This window comes from Nomascus leucogenys, chromosome 16 (assembly GCF_006542625.1).
Source record: "Nomascus leucogenys isolate Asia chromosome 16, Asia_NLE_v1, whole genome shotgun sequence".
NCBI classification, from domain to species: domain Eukaryota; kingdom Metazoa; phylum Chordata; class Mammalia; order Primates; family Hylobatidae; genus Nomascus; species Nomascus leucogenys.
Window position 1 is genome coordinate 90,749,384 of NC_044396.1, and position 25,969 is coordinate 90,775,352.

Below are 25,969 nucleotides of genomic sequence, written 5' to 3' on the forward strand. Positions count from 1 at the left end.
GCTCAATGGCATAGCTTAGGCTTTAGAATCTCACCCTCATTGAATAGTGTAATACCATCCCATTCCGATGGGGAAATTCGGAGGTCCCATTCTCTCAAACCTATAACACTTTAAAACATGTACATCTATCAGATCTGATTAAGTATGCTGAACAGTCAGGATGTAAGAAACCTAGTTCGTACTTTATACTGAGTACTGTAAGCATCCAATAGCTTGCTTTAGTGGTTTGCACAAAGCACACAGAAGCGAATTGTCTGGAACCTAAGTGTCTTTGATTCTAAGCCCAGTGCCCTTTCCCTGTAGCCTGCTGGCTCAGAAAGAACTGGCATAGACTATCTGACTCTCAGGCAACAGTGATATGCAAAACATGATAGTCTGGACACATGAATGAAACTGCCTAGGAAAGATCAATATCAATTAACCAAGAAACATTGGTGCAGGGAGGGGTCATACTGACCTCATTCGAATCCTGCCCCCTTGTCCTGCCTCGATTCTGCCTCATGAGCTCAGGGAAGTCACTTGGTGCCGTTAAACCTCGGTTACCTCATCTCTGAAGCGGGGATGATACAACCACCTACTGAGCAGTTATGAATGGGTTCTAAAGCTGGGGCACAGCACCCAGGCCCCCTGACAGCCCCTGATTTATACCACAGAATGAGGCATTCCATGGGAGTGGGAAACGAACTGAAACCCTAAGCTTAAGCTGTGACTCTATCACCACTTCTGGGTGAATTTGGCCAGAAATGCCCTCTCTGCACTTCAATTTCCCCATCTTCAATAAATATTATTTTCATAATTATCATACTAATAGCCACTGCTGCTAAATTTTGTGTAACTGTAAGTGACCAAGCTGCATTCACGCCAAGGGTCCTTTCTCTTGATAACGCCATGTAAATGAGTAAATCAATGGACAAACTGCAGTAATTAAAGGTGTGGATCTCTCTTCCTAACAAGGAGATTCCGTTGAGCTCAGGACACACAGAAAGAGAAGGCCCTAAAGGCATGGGTTTTTTAAGCGTCAAGAGATGGCTGGCATTGATCTACATCTCTGGCCCTTTAGTGGCTCCACCAGACATTGGTAAAACTATCAGAGCCTGTTTCATCTTGGGGAAAGGATGAAAGATGCCAGCATTTGGATGCAGAATGCTGAACCCTGTTTCCATTTCGAGAATGGGATATATTTTCCTCTCTCTGGGATTGCTGAACACAAACTCAAAATTTTCCATTCTAGACAGAAGTCACTGAAGCCAGCTTCTCAATTCAGTTCAACCCAATGAATATTTAGAAAGTAACTGCTCTGCAGAAGGCCCCGAGCTAGGTGCTGCCGGGGATTCAAAAGCAGAGAGAAGTGACAGTTGATATCAGCATTGGGCTCAGTCAGGCTCCATGGCGCTCTGCCTCAGAGAGCAGCTCATTTAACCTCATAGTATGTTTACACAAAAGAAGATGCTGCAGCGGTAGATTTCCAAGTTAGGGGTGAATCGAATGAGGATCGGAGATTAAGCAATGTCACCAAAGCCACAAAATTACTTGGTGGACAAATCGGGCCATGAAATCAGGTGCTCTGGTTCCTAATCCCAAGTACCTTCCATGAGCCTATTTCTGTAGCTCACGCTGCAGTCAGGCTCACTTTAGTGGCCCTCTTGAACACCTGCCGCACGGCTAGCTCTACAAGCGTGTGTTAAGTTCCCACCATGTGATAAACCCTGTGGATTGAGAGACGGGAGAGATATTGGTCCTCGACTAAAGAATCTTATAGTCTTGGGCCTCTCATCACTGTTCTTCTCTTCATAAGGCCTTTAGTTAGGCTGTTTGCTTTTTGAACACTCCGAAGGGAATCTTATCACTAACATCATGTATTGTACTAAACCCCATTCTGTCTAGGCTAGAAGACATCTCCAGAACCACGGGGGATATTCTGAATTTCAAAAGTACGTAGATTCAAGACCATCCCCATGTCCTGTATAATGGATACTAGAAATGGTACGTGCAGGAGATTCCAATTCATCATCTAGAAATTGCAAATGTTTACTTGCAGTTATGTCTTTTTTCACATAGCTGCTTCTTCAGACTCTGAGGGTGCTTCATGTGTTATTTCATCCCTATATCTTCAGCCTTAGTATTTTGCTTGATATAAGGTAGGTGGTCACAAACGTTTGAGGTTTCTTCCTTCTCTCCCTCCCTCTTTACTATAACAAAATCTAGGTAAAGGGTGAGGACTACCCATCTATTTTCATCTCAGGAAGAGGCCAAGAAGTTTGCTCATGATTAAGCAGAGCTAGCTATCTTTAGCTTCTTCTTCTGTAATGGGGACCATGAAGTAAAGTAATTCCCCTTTACGCAGCTCAGAGGAAGGACTGTGTAGTCCATGGTGAAAACAGCGGAGGCTGCACAGTCAGATCTAGGGTCAAGTTCAGTTCTGCTTCTCAATAGCTATGTGACTTTGTGCAAACCACTCAATGTCTCTGCACTAATGTTTTCGTTGGTAAAAGAAAAAAAATAACATCTTCACCCTTGCAGACTTAATATGCATGTATTTGCACAAGAAAACATATATAGTATAGACCTTCAATACTTGCCAATAATAGATCTGAAATATACATGTATATATGCATAGAAAGGTAAATATTGAAACACGCTGCATTCTCTGCATTATCTAGTTTAAATCTCTCAACCGTTACAACAATTGTGGGCAGCTCTGGAAACTGAACCTGGAGAGGTCACAGAGACATAAGTTAGATTTTCTGATCCAAAATCTTTGATATAAAATTGTTCCAATTTTCCTAGAATTAAATATCCCTTAAGTTTCTTCTAGTTTTACCCCAGCAAAAACATATAAATATATCCTCATAAAGAGTGGGCCTCAATAGCTTAAAATAAATCTGATCTATGTTCATTTATAAGTCAGTTATTTTATTCCTTTCAATAAAATACAGTAACTTGAAAGCAATAGCAGCACACTGCCAGAAGAAGCAACTTTAAAGCAGGGACCCTGTGGAGGGTACTGTATTCTTACTAATTATTCTCGATATCTGAACTCACATCATAAGATGATCACAAGGGTCCTTTGGATGGCCTCTTCCCAACTGGTCATTTACATATCATTAAATTCTTAACAGAAGGAGAAACCAGAGGCTGAAATGTCACAGGCCACTGCAAAGTCAGAACTGACCAGAAACATGGGAAAAGTGAGTGCGTTGGAAGTGATTCAATCGGCATGTAAGTGTCCAATGTTTTTATTCTACTTTATCTGAAAGGAAAATAAAACATCAAACTGAATCCCCAGAAACCCCCATCACGGCCGTTGGGGACTGGGGGCTCTGAAGGCAGGGTGCCCACACTTCAATCCCGTTCCACACATGGCAACGCCCTGATGTGCAGAGAGTTATCCCACCTCTTCCAGGCTCAGTTTTTCCTACGTCAGATGTGACCGCAACAGCACCTCCCACGCAGGTGGCATGAAGGCGCTTGAGATAATGCCATGCTCAGCGCCGGGAATGACTATGATCTTCCAAACCCATTGGTAAAAGAAGCGTGCAGAGCAAACCCTGCGCAGGAGAGGGACAACTTACCGGAGCTCCTGGAGGCCCGGGGGGGCCTTGGTGACCTCTGGGTCCTGGAGCTCCCTGGTAACACAAGCCAAACACGTGTTTAGTCACGACTTTTCCCCCATATGATCAGGCCCACCATCACCCATGGCCCCTTCCTGACTCAAAGTTTACTTTCCAAGTTCTCGATAGGGCGCAGAGGTATGGGAGTGGGTATTTGCATTTCTGGCAGAAAGGCAACTGGAGTCTGAAAGGCTCCATCTAAGTTCAGCCTGGGATCATGGTTGTGGCTTTTCTGTTTCTGCTGTGACCTAAATCCCCATGAGAAGAGGACGCGTGTGCCTCTTACCTGTTCCCCTTTCAAGCCCTCTCGCTGCACCTGAGAGACAAAGCAAGCATTAGCAAAGGTGCTGGCATTTCCGCAACCACAGTCAACCTCTCTCAGCTGCGCTAAGGCCATTCATTCACAGGCCATGCTGTCATGACGTGCCTCCTGACTTTTCTCTGATTCTACCCCATTTTTAGTGTTGAAAGCCTTCTATCCAACCCATGTCCTTGGAAGAGCGTTGCCTTATTCTTAGTGGTAAAGACTCATCCAACCACCCAATCCCACCAGCACCTGCATCCATGATTCCAACCACTGCTGACTCACCACCGAGCCCGGTACACCAGGCGGCCCTGCAGGTCCCACGTCACCCTGCACAGAAACAACAAACATTTCAGCATAGTTACTGGTGCCACCTTCTGCAGCAGGCCCAGGGGACCACACCCTTCCCTGTGCACCACCACACACATCTTCGTCTTGCCGGAGCCTGCTGTCTTGTGACATTCTCAAAGATCAGGGTCTGATCTTCAAATCTGCCTCAGATCATAGGCTTCTTGCAGGCAGGAGTCTTATTTTCCATTTTGTGCACATCCAGTCTAGTGCCTAGATTTGGGTCACGTTCCATGAACACCTCATGGCCTTCACCAGCCTCTGCTGCCTGAGAGCAGCCTCATTGAGCCCCTGCCTGTGCCAGCCACTGTCTTTGTACCATGAGAGCTATGATGATATATTTTGGCATGTCTCTTGTGCCAGGTTCATAGCTCCGCACACAGTCAGCATTCAATAAGTATTTATCAAATAAGTAACTAAAAATGTGGCACTGCTTGTCATCCATTTTCATTAAGTCACTTTATACACAAGGCTTGTCTCCTGCCTCCTCCTCCTTGGCCTCCAGGTCCCCTCAGGCTGTGGCCTGACCAGATGTTCCAGGGTGTGCACTACAACTTGGTGCTAAATGAAGCATATTTGTCAATTTTGGTCACAGAAAAATCTTTAATGTTATTTCTATGGTGCTTTATGGCTAAAGCAAGGAAAATACATATAGCGAATGTCTCCACATATGACGTAGGGACATAATTTTTCCTTTTACCTACAGCTTAGCTCAGGGAGCATGGGAAACATTCAAAAGCTGTTGTTAATGAAGCTGGTAAATGAATAAATGAATCGCCAATTAAAGCTGAAGGCATCTATTAGGTCTTAAGGCTAAGGGGGAAGAATGAATGGCTCAAGACACACCCTCACTGCCTTGGGGATTCTATTCTATGGACAGGAAATGTTTCCTCTGAGACCAAAATGGATACATTCACAATGTATCTTCCAATGCCCTGTCTCCCATACCTGCCCGAGACCTGGAAAAATCACCTCGCTTTTCACAGTATCAAGTGTTTTTCTAAAAATCCCGATTCATCATGTTTTATGTCAAAAACCTTGAGTGCCAGTTTTCTTTATTGTACCTCCCTGTTTTTCACATACAGAAATTGAGTCCTGCCTCAGAAACGCTTCTCTATTGTTTTATTCTCTCCATGCTGCCAGTACCCCTGCACACACATGCACACACACGAGCACATATTCTCACACATGTGTGCTTGCACACACACTGCATTTACCACTCTACAGCCCCCGTAGGCACTTCCAGGTCATGAGCGCGTGAAGAACTCCATACACTCAGATCCCAGCGCGGATAACAAGTCACTTCTCCACAAACATCCTTCAACTCCCCCAAGCAGAGTTAGATTTCCCCTAGAGTCCCACAAACCTTATTCATATCTTGGTACTACAGGATTGTTAGAAGACATTCTGAGCTATACTGTGTGTGTGTGTGTATGTGTGTGTGGAGGGAGAGAGAGAACGGCTGAATAATGAATCTTTTGAGGTTCAAAATCATGTCTTTTTTATGACTACTTTGTGTCACTGTCACGTTCACTTCTGTTGGTTTCATTGTATTTCTCATAATATTATTATATTACACCACAAAAAATGAGTTTCCAATAACAGTTATGAAATCGATTAATCAACATGTTTTAATTACTTTCAACTCACCATATAAGGGCCAATGTTCCAACACATTTGGTAGGAAAACTAAGACCCTAGTATCCATCCCTAACAACTGTATGTATACAGCTAACAGTTATTGGAGAGACTCTGCCTTCCAGGCTTTTCTCCAAGGACTGGACATGGATTCACTCTCGTTCCCTATGATACTATCTTTCCTGTCTTAAAGATGAGGAAACTGGGGCACAGAGACACTGAGTAACTTGTCCAAGGTCAGAAGTCTAGTGCATAATAGGACCAAAAGTCTTTCCTAGAATCAATTTCTTCCCACGATATGGGTGACACATTTTTGTAAAGATAAGTTGTGGCCACTTCGGTGGCCGGTCTCCACGACGGTCCCCCACAGTCCCTGCTTCCTGCATGCTCCCCTGTGCGGGGACTTCCCACACCATCCCCGTTCCTCTATGTGACTAACAGCAACAGCAGACGTGCTGGGAGGTGACTTCCAAGATTTGGTGATAAAAATGACTGTGGCTTCCATCTCAGACTCCCTCCTTTCCCCCAACCTTGAACCAGTCACTGCTCACTTTTGGGGAGCAATTTCCCTTTCTGTGCAGAGTACCATGGAGAAGCCCATGTAAAAGGGAAAACATCTCTGGCCAACAGCTGTCAAGAAACTCGGGCCTACCAGTGGCGACATGAGTGAGCCTGGAAGTAGATTCTCCAGCCCCAGTGGACCCTTGAGATAACTATTAATGTATCCCCACTGACAGCTTGACTGCCCCTCAGGAGAGATCATGAAGCAGAACAATCCAGGCATGCCATTCCCAGATTCCTGTGTTCAGAATCATGTGAGATGATACATAATTGTTTCCAACTACTAAGTTTCAGGATGATTTATTACACAGCAGTAGGTAACTAGTGCAACCATAGACCCAATCCAGTAAAATCATTAAAAGGGCATAAAAATGCATCCCCTGATATTTAGATCTGCAGTAAATCATCGAATGGACAGGCAGATAATATGATAGGCCTTGGTCGATAATCAGATTCACTTTGGGGCTTGGGCAAGAAACTGTAATTTTCTAGACTTCGGTCTATTATCTGTAAAATGAAGCAGTTTAAAAAGACCGTCTCTACAGTTCCACTGACTTTCCCAAATTGTGTAGCATCTAAGATTTGTCTCAAGGATGCGATCTCAGAATGAGATGAGAGGCATCATATCACCTGAGCCTCGCTGGTTTCTTAATTATTTTAATGAAAAACCCCAAAATCATGCCATGGTCCTTGACCTTCTCCTCCCATTTCTGCTGCATTTATCATAATAAGAAATAATAACTCAGCAGTTTCCCAAATATGAAGGGCAAAACCAAATCTCTAAATAAGGTGGAAGGTTGAAACTCATAACACACAGCACACACACACCACAGACACACACACACACACACACACAGGCAGCAGCAAGAAATAGAGTCATCACCTAGATCCAGACTTCAAGGCTCATTCCCGCTTCGTGACTTGAAATAAACCACTTATTTTAGGACTTAGCATCCCCTGTCAAGGAACTGCAAGAATATATTAAAATCCTGACACCAGGATAATATAACAATGTACATCTCAACTCTAAAAATACTTAGAAGGAGAGAGAACAATGAACTCGGCTAGCACTGAAGCCCAAGCAAGCGGGTTCGGAAGACACCAACCTTCTCTAGCCCCATCCTAAGCTGAGGTCTGTGTCAGCCCGTACTATTTATTTATTTATAACAGACACCTTGTCTGCTTCCATAAGGAGTTGGAGCAGCCTTCTCCCGTATTTAGAGCATATGCTGGGAACCAGTCTGAGTCAGACAACAACCTTCCCCTGAACTCTGCAGTGAGCCACTCTGAGAAGAAGCGATGCTGATCGGGTCTCAGCCGTCTGACCTGAACTGGATGTCTCCCATCTCAGCCCCTTCTCTCTCCCCAGGTATTCTCCAACCCAATGTCTGATGCCTTCCTAAGGGCCTGTCTAGGAACCTGGAAGAATGTCATCCTCTTGTACCTGAGCTCAGGCTATGTCTCGTCACCCCTCCTATGCCAATCCAGAATACAACATCACACCTTCTCTTTTCCCTTCTTCGACCTCAATGCTTAGGAAGGCTATTTTCATGGACATTTTTGTAGGCCCTTCACATTTTGCAAATAATATCTACCTGCCACTGTTGCATCTGAGATGCAGAAATTCTTAGCAGCAAATTTACTTCATTAAGCCTGGAAGATATTCTAAAATAGACAACCAATATAATAAGATACAATCCTTATTTTGTTTTTTAAATACCTAGGGCATTTTCAGGATTCTGATTCTGATTTTTAAAAATTGCAAAATGTAGTAGGGAAGGAGAAAAGAAGAGGAAGAGAAAAGGAAAAAGGTTTTATAAGACTTTTTAATATTTATTTATAGCCTTCCTTATTCCAAAAAGCATTGTAGGTAGCATAATATTTTAATACATCTAAATATTATATAATAGAACTTTTTTTGCTTTTCAAATGGATTTTTATTCCTAAAAGTAGAAAAAAATGCAACATAATAGCCAGAAATGTCTTATATGAGTTCCTGATGCCCCAGCCACCACCCTTTGTGTGTGCTTTCTTCCTACAGTTGCCACCCAGGCCCCTTCCCTGCAGCTGATTTGCCAAGGCGGGCAGTCCCTGCATCTGCCTGCCCAGGGCAGAGCCCTCGACAGCCCCAGGCTGGCTCACCTTTTCTCCCTGGGGTCCCGCCACACCAGGAGGGCCAGGCCTGCCCTGGATGAAAGAAAGAAAAGGCAGATTATAATAGGCACCAGGGATACAGTGGTGGGGTGCTGGGGAGAAAGAGGTCGAAATACAGCTTCCCACTGTGGCTGGACTTTTCTTTAGAAGCCAAAGTCCCTTTAGACCTGACTTTCTGGACTGCGCTTATTGCTAGAAAGTTCTTCCTCAACTAACCTAAGCTCCCTATCTCCATGCTTTCTTGTCTGCAGTTGCGCTGGTTCTGCAGCATGGATAACACGTTCTGCGAAAACAAAGGACCCCTTCCTTAGGGATATGAGGGCCTGGACAAGAGGAAGAAGAAGCACATAGCCAGGACCTGCCCCGGCCCAGGGAGCACAGAAGGTGGAGTCTGGTGGAGTCGAAGGAAATCCTTAGAGCTGAGAACTGGTGAGGCGCCAGGGAAGAGGGAAGAGCCGCCCAGACTCTGGCCAGGATTAGTTAGGGCCACGGGGAAACCAAAGTCCCAGAAGGCAGGTGCAGGGGAGGCTGAAGACTCGTCCCTCCTGCTCTTCAACGTCCCTGCTGAGAAGCTTTCCACCAGCGGCCAAGAGAACGCCTGAGCTTCCCCAGCTCCTGCAGGAGCAGGGCGTGGGAGCGGCCCAGGAGCCACAGCACAGAACACAGGGTAGTCCTCAGCCAGCGTCCTCACGGATCCCAGGGAGGGCCTGGAGGGCAGCTGCACAATCAATCTCCATCCATGGACAGAGGGCTTTGTATAGGAAAAGATCCTAAGGACATAGACATGCGCTCAAGGATGCATGCAAAGCACCCTCACTTCCTCTGTACTCGGAACAGCAAAGATCTGTAACCCCACTGTGCTGGCTTCCCCTGCACCCTGAGACCCTCGCCGGCCGGCCCACACCACCAGCATTAAGTCTGTGTGCTGGGTTATTGTTGTTTGCACACTCATCCATGGGAAGGATTCCTTTCCCTCTTCGCCATCGCCAAGTGGGTATTTCCAGTGACGAGAGAGCCAGGCCTGGCAACCAGGCAGTGTACGATGGATATTTTTAAGCAAATCAATAAATCGTAGTACATTCATACCATAGACCATTAACTGGTCATTTGAGTCAGGCCTTTGGTGAATATTTTTTTAAATGGTTCCATGTTTATGATACAATGTTGAGGGAAGAAAAGCAAGATATAAAAAGTATGATTCCAATTTGTTACCTGACAATAAATACAAATCCAGATATTTGTGGGAGATGGAATGAACTATAAGTTTAATTTATATTAATATAGTATATTAGAATAGTTATTGTAATTCATTAACATTTAATATAATTAACATATATTTTTTATCTATGATTTCATATTGATATAAATAAATATATTAATTGATGTATATTTTAAATTATGCTATGCAACATAGCATTTTACTAATTGGCTTTAATATGAATGTATGATTTTAGGTTTTATTTCATTTTAATTTTTAAATTTAAATATGTAAATGTAGTTTCTTTGGAATAGATGATACATTCACATGGTTCAAAACTGAAGTGCATAACATTTAAAGCCCCCTTCTGGGGGCAACCAAGCAGCAAGGTTATCATTGTCTTATTTATTCTTCCAGAGATGGTCTTTGTAAGTCACCAGATGCATTTCCCCCCACACCATTCCCAACACTTTATTTTCCACTGAACCACATGTCTTGCAGACCCCTCACATCAGTGCATCCAGAGTTTCTTCATGAATGTCCTCAGCCTCATAGCACGCTCTGTGTCGATGCCTCCTGATTTATTTAACTAGCTTTGTACTACGGAGCATTGGGACTGTCTTGAATCTTTCCCTCTGGGGACAAGACGGCAATGAGCGCTGCTTGCACACATCACCTTGAAAAAGTAGGCGTGGTCAAAGGCCTTTACATGATGATAACACACCACCTTACCTGATGTAAAATGGATTTCAAGTGGTCCATGCACCAGGATCCCTCCAGCTCTGGGGTTGGTGGAGTCAACCTACGGCCACACAGCTGGGGTCTGGTCCTAAGCCTCCTGCAGCCTCCAGCTGAGCAAGGAGGAGGCCCAGGTGCTGAGGCTCTGTGAAGCATTTTTTTTTTTTTTTTTTTTTTTTTTTTTTTTTTTTTTCTTTTGAGACGGAGTCTCGCTCTGTCGCCCAGGATGGAGTGCAGTGGCACAATCTCGACTCACTGCAAGCTCCTCCTCCCAGGTTCATGCCATTCTCCTGCCTCAGCCTCTCCGAGTAGCTGGGACTACAGGCGCCCGCCACCACGCCTGGCTAATTTTTTTGTATTTTTAGTAGAGACGGGGTTCCACCGTGGTCTCGATCTCCTGACCTCGTGATCCGCCCGCCTCGGCCTCCCAAAGTGCTGGGATTACAAGCGTGAGCCACTGCACCCGGCCTGGCTCTGTGAAGCTTTATGTGGGGTCCGGTCATCCCCATCCTCTGACCGCTGATGAAACCTAGCCCAACAGCGCCAGCACCCACCTACCTGCTGTCCTGCGTCCCCAGGCTTCCCAGGGGATCCATCCAGGCCTCGCTCTCCCTGGCAAAAGAAGGAAAATGGAGAAATAAAGAGGTTAGTGACCACAGGCAGCAGCCCAGCACACATCCCCACAGTGACCGTCATGGACAAGGAGGGTGGGGAACAGGTGCCAAACACACATGCACACGCACATGCGCGCGCACACACACACACACACACACACCAGCCCTAGACAGGATGTGTCTTGGAGGACAAGGAACATAGATCAAGGGTCAGAACAACTAGAGTCATCTATCTGCTTTTCACTTTTCAAATCTGTGGCCAAGAGACGGCCACGTGGTTTCTGTGAGCCACACAGTCTCTTCATCTCACAGTTCTCCATGAGGGTCAAACAAAGCCATGGGTGAGTGGGGTCTATAATGCAGTTCATAAAATTGCAGGTGTATTTTATGCATCATTCATTTGTCCAGTAAACATGTGTGAACGTGCACCATGTCCCCAGCACTCAACATAGACATCAGAGTGAACTGCTGGCTAGCAGTAAGCCACCATCCTCAAATTCATCTGTTTACATTCAGACGGAGCTGACTGACTGTCTTACTAGCTGTGGGATCTTGGGCAGTCACTTCACCTCTCTGAGAGTGTTTTGATTACTATGGGGATGATAATAATCGCTTCCTCAAAAGATAGCTATGACTCTCAAAAAAAAGAAAACAAAAGGCTGGACGCAGTGGCTCACGCCTGTCATCCCATCACTTTGGGAGGCTGAGGTGGGTGAATCACCTGAGGTCAAGAGTTATAGACCAGCCTGGCCAACATGGTGAAACCCCATCTCTACTAAAAATACAAAAATTAGCCGGGTATGGTGGCGTGTGCCTGTAGTCCCAACTACTTGGGAGGCTGAGGCATGAGAATAGCTTGTACCCAGGAGACAGTAGCTGCAGCAAGTTGAGATCATGCTACTGCTCTCCAGCCTGGGCAACAGAATGAGACTGTCTCCAAAAAAAAGAAAAAGAAAAAGATCCCTATGACCAAGTCCACTGAAAACATTCCTGCTGAGGGTAGGTCGTGAGTCAGTGCCATCATCTTCCCCTAGCTGTGCCCTGGTTTTCTTGAGCCAACTCCCAGGTGCTGGTGTGTTCAAGTCCTGGGCTAACCCAGGCCTGGTGTTCCCAGTTGGGGTCCTTCTTCCAGGTGGGCTGCAAGAACTCAGTTGGGCAGACACTCCAAACGGTGGGTTCAGGCTCATCTGAACAGTCTCCCACCTGCACCCCAGCGGCTGCGGCTTCCTTCTTCATGCTCCTCAGACACAGCCACTTTGTTCCTGCTTCTGCCTTCCCTGCCTCCTATTCCCCCCGCTGCCTCCTCTTCCCTCCGCTGCCTCCTCTGCACCGTTCGGGGCTCAGATTCAGTGTCCCCTCCTGACCTTTTCATCTAAATGAGAGGCTCTCTTCGGCTGCAGCGCGGTCTCATTTTCTCCTCCCTCATCTCCCTTAATTCAATTTTCATCTATTATCCCTGCACACGCACCTCCCCAGTCACACGAGGACAGGAGGTGCGTTCACTCTTTTCGTTCTTGCATTCCTGGAGCCTCAGTGTGGGCCCCGCTGACATTTACTGAATGACTAGAAGATTATATACACAAATTATGTTGAACTCTCCTTCTATTTCTTTATAACCTCATTTCCCAAGTCGTGATTTCTTTGCCGCTTTTTCCGTTTGAGGTTGGTTCCTCTCTTTCAGGATGTTGTTTTTCTTCCAGGGGTTGCAGGTTCCTGGTTTTCAGCTCGTGGCTGCTGTGCTTGCCGTGGGTGCCCGCCCACTGGTGGACACTGATTCTATTCACTGCCGCTCGCTCTGGGGATGGCAGGGCAGGGGGAACCTCCTGCGGGTGGGATGCAGGGGAAGGTTTTCTTCCTTGTGTGGCTGCTCTGTCCCTCCCGGGGCTTGCTGGCTACCTGCAGAGTGGGTCTCTCCCTTCATCTGGAAACAAACAGTGAGGCTTCCTACTGCCCAGGATAGGCAGGGAATGGGGCAGGGGCTGCCTGACTCTGCGTCTCCAAGTGCAGGAAACCAGTGAATCACTGACACCTGCCCCAGGGTCCCCCCATTCCCCATACCCACTGATGTGAACTTAGGGATGTCCCAACCCTCTCTGGGCTCTGCAGTTCAGCTTGCAGGCCCCTGGCCTTGCATCTGCATAAACTTAATCCTACAGGTCTTCTATCTTTCAGAAATTATTTTAAAATTCCAGAACATTGATGTACACATGTATTTTCTATCACAATTATACACTAATCTTTTAAAAAGGCTTTCCCAGTGGCTCATGCCTGTAATCTCAGCACTTTGGGAGGCCAAGGCAGGAAAATCACCTGAGGTCAGAAGTTCAAGACCAGCCTGGCCAACATGGTGAAACCCTGTCTCTATTGAAAAATACAAAAAAAATTAGCCAGGCATGGTGGTGGGCACCTGTAGTCCCCGCTACTCAGGAGGCAGGAGAATTGCTTAAACCTGGGAGGTGGAGGTTGCAGTGAGCTGAGATCGCGCCACTGCACTCCAGCCTGGGTAACAGAGTGAGACTCTGTCTCAAAACAAAATAAAAATAATAAAAATAAAAAGTCTTTCCATCACGTGACACTTGGGGTGAATGATGAGTGGAGCTGCCTGGGTTTTGTCTCTGCCAAGTGATTCCACATCTGTCACTATATCCTCTCCTCCAAACTCTGCAAGGTTGGCAGGCCCAAGCACCAACAAGAAATGAGGAAACTGAGGCCAGAGGAGATGAAGCCACTTCACCCCAGCTGGGTGTGCTGGCACTGGCGCCAGAATGGGCCCTCCTGTCCTTTCAGCCTTGGTCTCTTTCTACTGCCTCAGAGGGGGAGGGTCGGAGCAGAGTCCCTGGAGGGACTGTGGGGCCCGGGCTGGTGGGTGGACAAGGGTCTCCAAGCCCGTGGACTCTCACCCTCTACCTCTAGATGAGGAAACTGGGAGCCCTCGGGTGCACCTTGTCCAAAGGCACATAGAAACTTAGTGGTGGCAGCAGGACTCAAATCGAGGTCTCCTGATTGCCAGTCCTGAGTGTGCTTCCTTGTGACAGGCCACCCTATTAAAGATCGCTGTAAGGAACATGGCTGTGCTTCAGTCAAGGAATAGGCTGAGGCAGATATCCGGGCCCGAGTGACTCAGTGAGTTTGGAACGCAGGCGCGCAATTCCATGTATAAGGGAAACAGAGCTAGGGAGCCACAACATGGGAAGGCCATCCCTTGGCCCTAGGCCACTGTTGTCTGTAAAAGGTACAATTGCCCTGTTGACACTGTGCAGGTGCGGTCACGCCCAGAGAAAGAGAGAGAGCCAAAGCTGTCTGTCTTGCAGACAGGGGGGAGCCAGGACACAGCTCGGCTTGCTTGTGCCCACAGAAAGGGTGAAGCTGCTGACCCTGAAGGCAGGGAAAACCAGCTGCACAGCTGTGCGTCCTCTCAGCAGAGAGGAGCCACTGGGCTAAGCAGCCGAGACCGAGCAGACAGTGTAAGAGTAAGCTGTTGATGGGAGAACAGTGTAAGAGAGCTAGTGTGAGTGAGCTGCTGATGAGACAGCTGCTGAGTAGAACCACATTTCACCTGCCTATGGCTCCCTGAGTGTTCTTTCAGCCATCTGCTCATCCACCCACTCCCCTCGGACCTCAGCATGGGCTGGACCCTAACCACGAGCAGGACATTTGGCATAGACACGGACCTGACAATCACCCTGGAACCTGGCTCTCCCAGAGACCTCAGAGCAAGGCCAAGTGTGCCTGTTGCCCAAGTCCCTGTTTCTTACTTCCCTGCACTTGCACACCAAGATGGGTGGAGTCTGGAGCCAAGAGTTCCTCTGACTGCAGCTTAGGATAGCTGCAGGTGCACAGAGAGGGCCTGGCTGGACCTGGGGGTAGCGGTCTGCACTGCTGGGCGGCACGTGACAGAAGAGCGAGGTGGACGCGGCTGCGGGCCTGATGGATGGGTGGTCATTAGCAGGGGTGAGAGGAATGAGAGAGGATACATGAGGGAAGGAAATAAGTGAGAAAGAGTGAGGGTGGGGGAGAGTTAGAGGGAGACAGAGAGAGATAGAGACAGATACAGAGACACAGAGAGAGAGAGAGACTCAGTAACAGAAAAACAAAGAGATGCGAGAGACAGAGGGAGAGAGAGACAGAAAAAGACAGAAGACAGATAGACAGGAGAGAAATAAAGAGACGCAGAGAAGCAGAGGGACAGTTAAGACAGGCACAGACAGAGACAGATGCAGAGAGACTGAGAGAGATAGGACAGAAGAGAGAGTTTGAGAGACACACACAGTCAGGGACAGGGAGAGAGAGAGATGTGGCATTCGGAGTGCGATCTCAAGCTGAAATGCCCGCTACAGCATCTGGGACAGGCAGTGGAACCATGCCATAGTGTGGGCCCATCCTGAGGCCACACTAGGGCACCCATGCCCCCCTGCAGGCCCTCCACTCAGACTTCCTGCTGTTGCATGGGTTTGCTAGCTTTGCTAGCACTGCACTGGCTACACAAATGCAGCTGAGTGCAGGCTTCGGCTCCTGCAGACTGAGAGTGAGACCCCGGGCTCCCGGGTGGAGGGGGCATAGGTGGTGGTTAACCGTACGACTCAGATCCAAACCCTGGCTCTCCCACGCTCCAGCTGTGTGACCTTGGACCAGTTCCTTGGCAGCTCTGTCACTCGGTTTCTACAAATAAGGAGCATAATATTAATATTTACCCAGTAAAGCTGCTGTGAGGACCACGTGAGCTAATCTATGTAAGATGCTAACAACACCACCTGGCACGTGGAAGGTGTGCATTAAAAGTCAGTGAAGCCAAACAAAGGGTGACTGTGTGGAATGGGCTTGGGGTAGGGGAAAGAAAGACAAAGAAATCACTTGGAAGGGACCAGCAACAGGGGAACAGCAGAGGAGGGAAGGGACGGGTGCTGGGGACATGAGAGCCTGGAGAGCGCTGAGTTAGGAGTAGCCAGGCCTGGATTCTAATCCTGACTCTGTCGACGGCCGGCTGCCACCTGGAGAGAGGCTATCCTTCTCTAGGGCTGCAGTTCCCCACCAGGATGAGATAATAAAACACACAAAAAAGGACAAAGGCAGCTGTGTTACCAGAACTCTACTCTGATTCTCATATCGGGAATCAATAGGGAGGTGGAAGCTTATGAAAGAGGACTGGACCTCTGCTGAGAACCAAGTGCTGAAACAGGCACTACCTCATTTGACATTTCGAGCAATCGTGTGGGATATCGTTCCCATTTTCACGACAGAAAACCCAGTCTCCAGACAGTGCACCGCCGCGTCTCCATCCTGGCTGCAGAGCCCACAGAGCCCCTCCAGGCCAAGGCCACTTGCTGCGGTTCTGAGTTGCTGACAGCAGAGGGCGCTCCCACTCCACTGAAAGCAGAAAACCGCCGGCTGCCCGTGCCTGACCACTCTGAAACCTGGCTGCTGATCAGCACATCCAGTGTGGGAGGGAGACACGTGGTCTTTCTTCTCCTTCTCCCTCACATACAATAAACCATTCATATAACATGGGTGCTAAAACTGAATTAACGTATTGTTCTCCCCAGAAATCAGCTGCAGCCGCTTCGTGCCTTTGATGAGCAGGATGGCCCAGGTGTCCCTGTGGTACTTCATGCAGAGAGGGCCTCAGTACACCCTACATAAATCCTCCCCACAGCCTCCTGGCCCTCCGCCTCCACCCTCGATCCAATCCATTGCCTCTCCCATTGCCAAAGTGGTCTCCCCAAAATCCATTTCTGGACATCCTTCCTTTCCCAGCCCCCCATGGTTCCCATGGCATGCAGGATGCACCCGCCTCCTCAGCCTGGCAGCGCAGGACCCTCCGCATCTGTCTTGCTCACTCTTGGCCACAGCAGCAGTTGCACGGCACTGTTCACTGTCACTGAAGCACACTCTTGCCCGAGCCTGCCCCTGGCTTGGCCATAGGATCGCCTCTTTCTAGAAAGCCCACCTTCCATTCTCCTCTCTGCCAACCAACATCCGGAGGCAGCAGAAGGCGGTGGAAGGGCGTGCGCTGTGGCAGAGACATGCAGGTGCTCCTCTTTCCCGTGCTTTGACAAGAGCTCAAACCCCTAGCAATCACAATGGACTCGTTTATTCAATAGGAATATGTAAAGTACCCTTCATTTGTTGTTTTTGGTTCGAATTTGTGAGATAACATAGGTGAAATTCTGGGTACTTAACAGACCACCACCCATGGAAAAGAATGCCATTATGGCCAGGTACGGTGGCTCATGCCTGTAATCCCAGCACTTTGGGAGGTCGAGGTGGGCAGATCAAGAGGTCAGGAGTTTGAGACCAGCCTGGCCAACATTGTGAAACCCTGTCTCTACTAAAAATACAAAAAATTAGCTGGGCATGCTGGTGGGGTGCCTGTAATCCCAGCTACTCAGGAGGCTGAGGCAGCAGAATTGCTTGAACCTGGGAGGCAGAGGTTTCAGTGAGCCCAGTTAGTGCCATTGCACTCCAGCCTGGGCAATAGAGTGAGACTCCATCTCAAGAAAAAAAAAACAAAAGAGGATGCCATTACAACCCAACTCAAATGCTACCTCCCCCATGAAGACTCTCCTATCTCCTGTCTCTCCAGCCCCCTCCAGAAGTGGCTTCTCTTTCTTCTGGAATTCAGTTTCCATCTCATCTCTTCCTCTCTCCTGACACGTAGGCTCTCCTTGTCCTATACTTTGCAAATCTTACCCTCCCCTCTAAGCTGTGAGTTTAAGAGTCAAGGTCTGGATGTGATTTGTCTTCTACCCCCTGCAGGGCCCGGCGTGCAGTGATGCTCATGACATGAATGGATGCAGGCACTGTACTGACTGATGTGAACTCAACAGTTCAACAGTGAGCTCCCTGCCGTACTCAGACCACATAACGTGGCCTCAGGAGAGGAAGATAAAAGAAACACAGAAGGCTTCAGGCAGCTCCCACCCACCCAATTATGTTACTGTGCTCGCCCAACAAAGGAATCCATGCCCTCAGGAGAGGAAGATAAATGAAACACAGAAGGCTTCAGGCAGCTCCCACCCACCCAGTTATGTTACTGTGCTCGCCCAACAAAGGAATCCATGCCCTCACCCTGTGGTCTCCTTGGGAAGGGGGAAGATGGCATCTTAGGAGCTGGGAGCCACCCTGGCTGCCCCCACCCAGACACCTCCAAGCTAATGATGCCCATTCCCAGGGACTTCCACCCAAAGGGCTTCCTTGTCCTCCTGGTGGGGACTCCACCACCACCCTGATCTAGGAGCAGCACATTCTAAGTTGCCTCGGGATGAGCCCTGGAGCTGCCCAGGGACTTGGTACCTGAGATCTTGAGCTGCCAAGTGGCTGCTCCATAAAGGCAACCGAGTGAAGATGAATGTGGGCATCTCTAGGCACCCAGCACACAGCAGGTACCCAGTAAATACTTATCACAGCCACATCTAGTAAATACTTATCACAGCCACATCTAGTGCATGACACTGCCAACCCCTCAAAAGCAACACAAATTGGGGTTGTGACTTATTGATGACTTTTTATAAGGCTGAGTTGGGAGTCAAAATGGAAAAGACAGAGGTGCCCATGTCTGCATGGTGGATTGTGGCTTCATTCCCTTCAAAACACCAACTCCCTTTTGTTAATTGCTTAGGGAGCTTCTACCAGGTGCCAAGCCCTGCACTTGCTCTCATAACTCATTGGATCCTTACAGCCACTAACTGGGAGAGGCATCACCATCCACCCCTAAATGTCAAGTATGGACATGGAGGCCAGCAGGGTCCAGAGCTTGCCTAAGGTACCTGCAATGGTGGAGGCCCAGCCAGGGTGACAGCCTAGTTCCTCCAATTCCAAGGCTGGCGCTCTTCCCATTTTGAGGCCCCTCCTTGCTCTGAGCCAGGGCAGGACACCTGGGGAGCCTCAAGACTGGAATGTTTACAGCCACCCAACATTGTCTGGGGGACATGGTTTTCTAGATGGAAACAGGGCCCTCAACACCCAGTGCTTGGCCCTTTTTGTGTGTAGACTCCTCTCTGTGCCTGGCTGGATTCACCTTACGATTTGCCCAGCAGCCCCTAGACAGCCCACTCAGGCTCTGCCACCTGGACCTCCTCATGCCTCCAGAGCCTTCAGTCACCTCATTGTGCCTGCAGAGACATGATCTGGAAAACCCCCAAATGAAGGGCTGTCTCCCCACTTTACACAGAACGCCCTGCCCTGGGGCTGTTAGAGGTGGCCTCAGTGCTGGACGATGGTGGCTGTCTCTGCTAAGGCAGGGCTGGGGCACTGTCCCACCCCATGCTGGGCAAGGCAGGAAGGCATGGCAGCTGGAAGGGCTTTCTCCAAGAGAAGATGGAAACCTCCTTCTTGCTGATGTAAGAAATCAGAGAGGTTCCTGAGAAACTGTAAGCACCCACCAATACAAGAGCTCAAAAGGGGCGTTCGGCATCCTGCAACCCAGGCTCTTCCTTGGACAGGTGGGTAAACAGAGACACAGAGAGGAGCCAGCTCTTCTGTGAGTCACCGGCATATCAGCAAGGGAGTCGGAGGCAGTGCAAAGCTGACCTTCAGAGCTGCGAGCTCATCCTCACCCCTTCTCCGTGTCTGTTTTCTCTTTCTGTCTTTCCTCAAACCCCATATATAAAGCACATGCTGCCCAGAACCCTTCTAAGCCTTTGCAAATATTAACTCATGGAATCCTCATCATATCCTTATGAAGTAGATAAAATTACCCTCTGCAGTGAAGAAACCTGGGACTCGGAGGTTAAATAATTCTGCACAGGTCACACTGCTTGCAGAGCCCCGAGCTGGGATTCAAATGCAGGCCCCAGGATCACAGTGCAGGGTTGCTCCAGCCACGGCCGCATCACCTGGTGCAGGCTGCAGGGACTCAGAGGCTGACGGGGGCATGGCTGAGGTTACTCTCTGCACCTCACCAGGGGATGGTCCTCCCTTCCTGAGCTTACCCCAAAGGAAGCTCCTACAGCAAGCAGGTAGAGCTATGGCCTGACCAGAAAGGAGACAGTCTAGGGGAAAGACGCCAGCATTCTGCATTTCTGAACTTCAGGCCTGGTAACCCACAGATGGGAAGGCCCAAACGGGGAATGAGGAGTTTCTGGATCCTGCTGGCTTTCTAACAGGCCACAGGGCGTCGGGAAACACATGGCCTCCGGGCTCAGTTCCCCCGCTTCACAATCAGGAGTGCTCCCCTGGCTTCTCTACAGCCCTTTCCAAGTCTGATCATTTAGGATTTTGATAGAACTGTGGTGTTTCTTGACTGAACAAAAGTCTTAAAGCCAGACTCCAAAGGCTTGCTGGAAAGAGGTCCAACGCTACATGGAAAAAAGCCTGTTGCTTCCAAACAGTGTTTTGGCAAGAATAAAACACTGAGTGTGTACAGACTGAATTTCTCTTGAAGCAAGTGGGAAAAAGAAATGAATGTTTGTGAATGTGTCGGTCATGGACCGGACACTGTTGCTGTTATCCACCTTCCAACCGGCTTCGGAGAAGACGTTACTATTTCCATCCTGCAACTGCGAAAACGGGGGCTCCCGGAGCTGCAGCAGCTGTCCCGGTGGCAGACCTGGCCCCCCAGTGCCTGCGGAGAGCCCTTTGCTTCTCTGGGAAAGCCGACTGCACCGCGCCTCAGAAGCTCACCCGAAGCCCCCGCAGCCTCCAGGAAGCGTGGAGATCATTGTTCCGACGGAGACGGTCCCTGCTCGGGACCCTCCGTGAGCGTTTTCTCCCTGTGACGTTTCCTGGCTAACGCGACGTGGTCCTGGCAGCTTCCACTCCCAGGGCTTCGTCTAAGCTTGAGCGTGGAGTATGTCCTTGAAACCCATTCGCACATTGCCAAAAAGTACCAGTCCACACCTGTGAGGGAAGGCCGTCTGCACGCTGAGCTGGATCTTGGTTCCTGCATCGTCTCTCACCTGGGCCCAGTGCTCACCCGTGCGTCAACAGAGGACTGGCCACGGACCGTGCTGCAGGTACCAGCTCAGGCAGGGAAGACCCAGAGCTGAATAAGGTGCGTTATGTTAAAAATCCAAGAGTCTACATATGTGTGTGTGGGTGGGCGGCTGAAAGGCAAACAAATGCCATGTGGGTGACCAAGGTCATCAGGGTGAAGAGGACAGGGGTTCTAGCAGCACAGAAGCAGAGGCGCTGGGACAGGTCCAGGGAAACCCAACAAGACTTCTGAGGGAGAGATGCTTGAGCAAAGGGTTTTTTTAAAAAAAGATTTTTATACCAATCTTTGTGGCTGGATGGCTGGGCGGGCGGGCACATGACTGAGGCAATGAATAGAATACAGGAACGGATGCGTCCATTCACCTTTTCACACGTTTCTAATCACACTGTAGATTTATTAGGTCAGAGATTATGCTTGTAGTTTTGGATTCTTTCTGGCACATTAAAGAAAATAAATACTTAAAACACAGTTTTATTAGCCAGGCATGGTGGCGCGTGCCTGTAGTCCCAGCTACTCAGGAGAGGCTGAGGCAGGAAAATTGCTTGGACCCGGGAGGTGGAGGTTGCAGTGAGCTGAGGTTGCAACACTGACTCCAGCCTGGGCAACAGAGAAAAAATAAAACAAAAAACAACAACAAAAACCCCGTAATTTGGGATTTCTTCAGAATGTCTTCAATGTTTCTTCATGAGGCAGAGGGCGCTGAGTGCTGGGAAGCGCCTCTGCAAAGACCTGGCGCCGCGTGTGGCCTGGCTGCAAACACTGAGGCTGGGGGACAGGCCCCCCAATTAAAAAGAATATATTCTTTAAAAAACAAACAAACAAAAAACATTCTTTTTGTACTTCAGATTAGTCCTGTGTGACTTACACCCACTTTCCTGGACCGCTGGCTCACAGAACAGTGAGCCCAGATGAGGCAAACAAGCCCCAGGAGCAGAACCACCACAGGCCCCTGAGTGGCCTTCCCCTGACAGGCTCGGCCCAGCCCAGGATTCAGACAAGTGGAGAAGCCACTGCCTTCTGTCTGGGGAGTGTTTTCCCAGGCTGATCCCAGCTTCTGGCTGCCCCCCGAGGGACCACATTGGTACTGGATCTGGTTCTGATGACCAAGGCGCTAGGGGTCTTTGGCCTCCATATCCCCTTCAAATACGGCTGTCTCTTGTCTTCACACAACCTGGCTCTGCCTGTGCTCCTGTCCTTTGACGGGGGGGTCCCACATCTTGGATTCATCCATTGTCCTTACAGGGAATCTAGCTGTAGGACATGTGATTTGAAGGAGTTATCTCTTACTCATATATTGGTTTAGCAAACGCATATCAAAGGCCACCTCTGCCCCAGCTCGACAGTAAAGCACTGCACACCTGCAGCCCTATGTTGAGCTGACCACGTAAATATCCGCCATGTGTTGGCAGATGTTGTCCGCTGAACTCTTGGGACCCTGATGGAGGGCCTGCACCAGGCACTCTGTGGGTGCTGAGGGAAGACGGGATGCCTGGAAGCCTGTCTCAGACTCCATGCCAGGGACAGGCTCCACCTCTGACTGCACCCTCAGGTGACAGCCAGCGTGTGACCCCACATGCCTGGGCCTTCTGCCTGAATCACTGCTGAGCCACATGCTTTGGATGTGAGTCTCAAGCTTCCTCTGGCTTCTACAGCCCAGCCCTGCTGCGGGGCAGTTCCTCAAACCCCACTCTCTGCTACACAGGGATTGAAATAAGACCCCTGCTCCCTCGAGCACCAGAGCTGCACCACAACCCACGCTCCTGTGTGCCCAGAGCCTCAGTTTCTCCAGATGCCACTTTTATGTCCTCACCATGTGAGGGAAGGAGCAGAGGGCCCACAGAGAGAGCTGACCGGCAAACAAATCTACAGAAACATGTGAAAGCTCTCGGAAGAGGTAACGGTAAGGGTTTTGCTTATTAAAGTTAAAATGATTAAAATTTAATATACAAACAAACAAAAATCATGTTTGGAAGCCTGCATTGGGGAACAAGGCCAGTCCCTGCCTCCCTGAATGAAAAGGGACCTTTCAGAAGGCACGTGAACGAGCCACAGACGGGTTCATTTGCTTTGACCAGTAATTTCACTTCTGGGAAAGCAGCCTAAGGAAATAATCATAAATTTGAAAATAAATAAATACAGCTATGTTTTAAAATGCTCACCAAAAGCATTCCTTTTTTTTTTTTTTTTTTTTTTCTGAAAAGAGTCTTGCTCTGTTGCCCAGGCTGGAGTGCAGAGGCACAATCTCAGCTCACTGCAACCTCTGCCTCCCAGGTTCAAGCGATTCTCCTGCCTCAGCCTCCCGAGCAGCTGGGACTACAGGAACCCGCCACCAAGCCCGGCTAATTTTTGTTATTTTTAGTAGAGACAGGGTTTCACCGTGTTAAGCTAGGGTGGTCTCGATCTCCTGACCTCATGATCCACCCACCTCGGCCTCCCAAAGTGCTGGGATTACAGGCGTGAGCCGCCACACCCGGCAGCATTCTTTTTAAAAGTGAAAAACTGGAAACAATTGTAAATGATCAATACCAGGGGATTGGGTACCTGAATTATGGTTTATTCACTCAATGGAACACTGTGCAGTCATTTAAAACAAGCTCTAAAAACTCTACAGCAGCACGGAGAAAACACTGCATGTCGGAACAGCAAACAGGATGCAGCATGGAATACAGGATGATGTGGCTGTGGAGGGACGCTCCCCATGTGTAAGAATTCCCATAGGAAATATGCCTACGTGCCCACTGTAGTTGTATCAGGATGGCAGGATTACAGGCCATCTTTCACTATTTTTCAAATATCTTAAAATAAACATAAGAGTGAAGAACAAGTTCCTATGGAACTGGAGAGTCACATCCTGCAGGAAGACAGCATGCAGCAGACCCCAAGAAAGCGTCTCAGATATGGGTTAGGCGAGAGGGCCTAGCCCCAGCTCTTGGGACACACTGCTCCAGATTTTAAGGAACTCAGTGAATGGGCCTGGGAAGAGAACACTGAAAATTCAGCAGCAGCTGCGGTTTGGGAAGGTGGAGGTGGGTGGGAGTTGCAGTGGTTGGGCAGCCACCCCCACCACTCCCCAGGGGAACCTTGAACGGGCAACAATGTCAGCACATGTGGCAGAATCCAATCGGAGGACTCTGCCACTGTTACCTGGCAGCAGTCATGAAGCAGCCTCCACCTAGGCCTCCTCAGACATGTCGGTTGCATGGCAATCTACATTTAAGAGCCCGAGTGTGGGCCAGTTCATAACATTTGGTGACTCTGGCTCAAATGCAGGTCACCAATGCCACTCCTGTCACCACTCATTCTCCCATTTGTTTGAGGGCCAGGGTAACTGAGGAGCAGAGAAGTTATGTAACTTGCCAAGCAAGATATGAGTCCTCTGAGGCAGCAACTGGGACTTTGGAGTCCAATCCTTAAACCTGTCTGGTCTGGAAACCCTAATCTCCGCCTTGGTGCAGAGGATGACAATACCTGCAGGTACTGAGACCACAGCCTTCCCAGCACAACTTACATTTAGGGTGGGAAATTAACACTGTCTGCAGCAGCCCTCACCTGCCACATGCACACACACACACACGTACACATGCAAACATACATGTACACACATGTGCACACATGCACACACAAATGTGTACACACATACACAAGCATACACAGAGCAGATGGTCCCACGTACCCTCTCCCTTTTCTATGGAAAGCCATATTGACTAATGAGCACAGATTATAAATACCTTTTCTCCTCGAGTTCCCTTTTCACCTCGTTCTCCTTGGAGACCCTGGGGGAAAAAGAAAGAGCAGTGACCCAGCATCTTAATCTGGCTTCTCTGTGCTCACCATGGGGGTGTCCATGGAGAAACTGCCTGGCAGCTTCCAGCCCAGAGTGGCAGGGATGGTGATAGTGAGGACCCTGTCTCCCTGTGTAGTCTAAGGCCACGAAGCAGCTGCCGTGTGGTCTGGGCCTGGGCAGCAGAGGCAGGCCACTTCCAGAGTGAGATGTGAGTTCCTGGGCTTGTCCCTTGGCTTAGGCGATCCAGGTCCTCACGGCCATAGATTGGGACATAGCCTGGCTCCTGAACTCAAGTGGCCAAGGACAGAAATGTGGCTTCAAAGTCAGTTCCCCCCACCACACTGCACCTGTGATGCCCAATGACCATGGCGCCCAGCAAGGGGCCCCAACGTTGAATCAGAGAATAGCTCCTTCAAGGCAATCGCCCCTCCTCCCTCGGGGATAGGGTCACTGTCTGTCCCCATGGCTCATCCTGCCTTCGTCTAGAGCAGCACCCAGACCTTGTGCTGTGGACTCCCTGCCCCTCTGTGTATAGACTAGGTGGGAATGTCAGCCAGGATGTGGGTTTCTCTGAGTGCAGGATCCAAAACGTGATCCCCGTGCTTCCCCCCCACCCCATCGTCCAGGGTCACTGGATCCTCTTACCACGTGTCACTTTGTTGACAGTACTCAGCCCTGAACGCTGCATTTTCTGCCTCCCCCAGGTAGAATGTAAGCCCCACCAGCGCAGTTCCTTCAATATGGTATCCCCAGAGTCTAAAACAGAGCCTGTCACTTGGTAGGCACTAATACACATTTGTTGAATGACTAACTGACCCACTGAGTGACCGTGTCGATCCCTTGTTTAGCACAGGAATCTTGTAGGGGTTGTGTCTGAAGGCTACTGCCCTACTCTGAGAAGCAGAAGTCCTGGCAGCGCATGTGCCTGCTCTTCCCAGGTGCGCAGATTACACAGTGAGGCACTGGGGCCGCCCACATGAGCTGACGAAAGCACAGCTCCTCCCCGGGCAGCGGCCTGCAGGCCAGGCAATGGCCCAGGGTAGGGACCTGCCGGATGAGCAGGAACGTGTCCTGTGTATCTATGTGAG

At 49.1% G+C, this 25,969-nt stretch overlaps 1 protein-coding gene across 2 annotated transcripts in view; it reads right to left on the reverse strand.

The window, feature by feature from the left end:
- The window catches only part of COL22A1 (collagen type XXII alpha 1 chain), a 327,746-nt gene that overhangs the window by 160,850 nt on the left and 140,927 nt on the right, over positions 1-25,969 (reverse strand). For both annotated transcript variants that reach the window (XM_030795302.1, XM_030795301.1), the window contains exons 16-21: positions 24,826-24,870; positions 11,111-11,164; positions 8,605-8,649; positions 4,201-4,245; positions 3,898-3,927; positions 3,573-3,626 (exon numbers count right to left, since the gene is read on the reverse strand). In XM_030795302.1, coding sequence (XP_030651162.1) covers positions 3,573-3,626; positions 3,898-3,927; positions 4,201-4,245; positions 8,605-8,649; positions 11,111-11,164; positions 24,826-24,870 — 273 coding nt within the window. The remainder of the gene's footprint in view (positions 1-3,572; positions 3,627-3,897; positions 3,928-4,200; positions 4,246-8,604; positions 8,650-11,110; positions 11,165-24,825; positions 24,871-25,969) is intronic.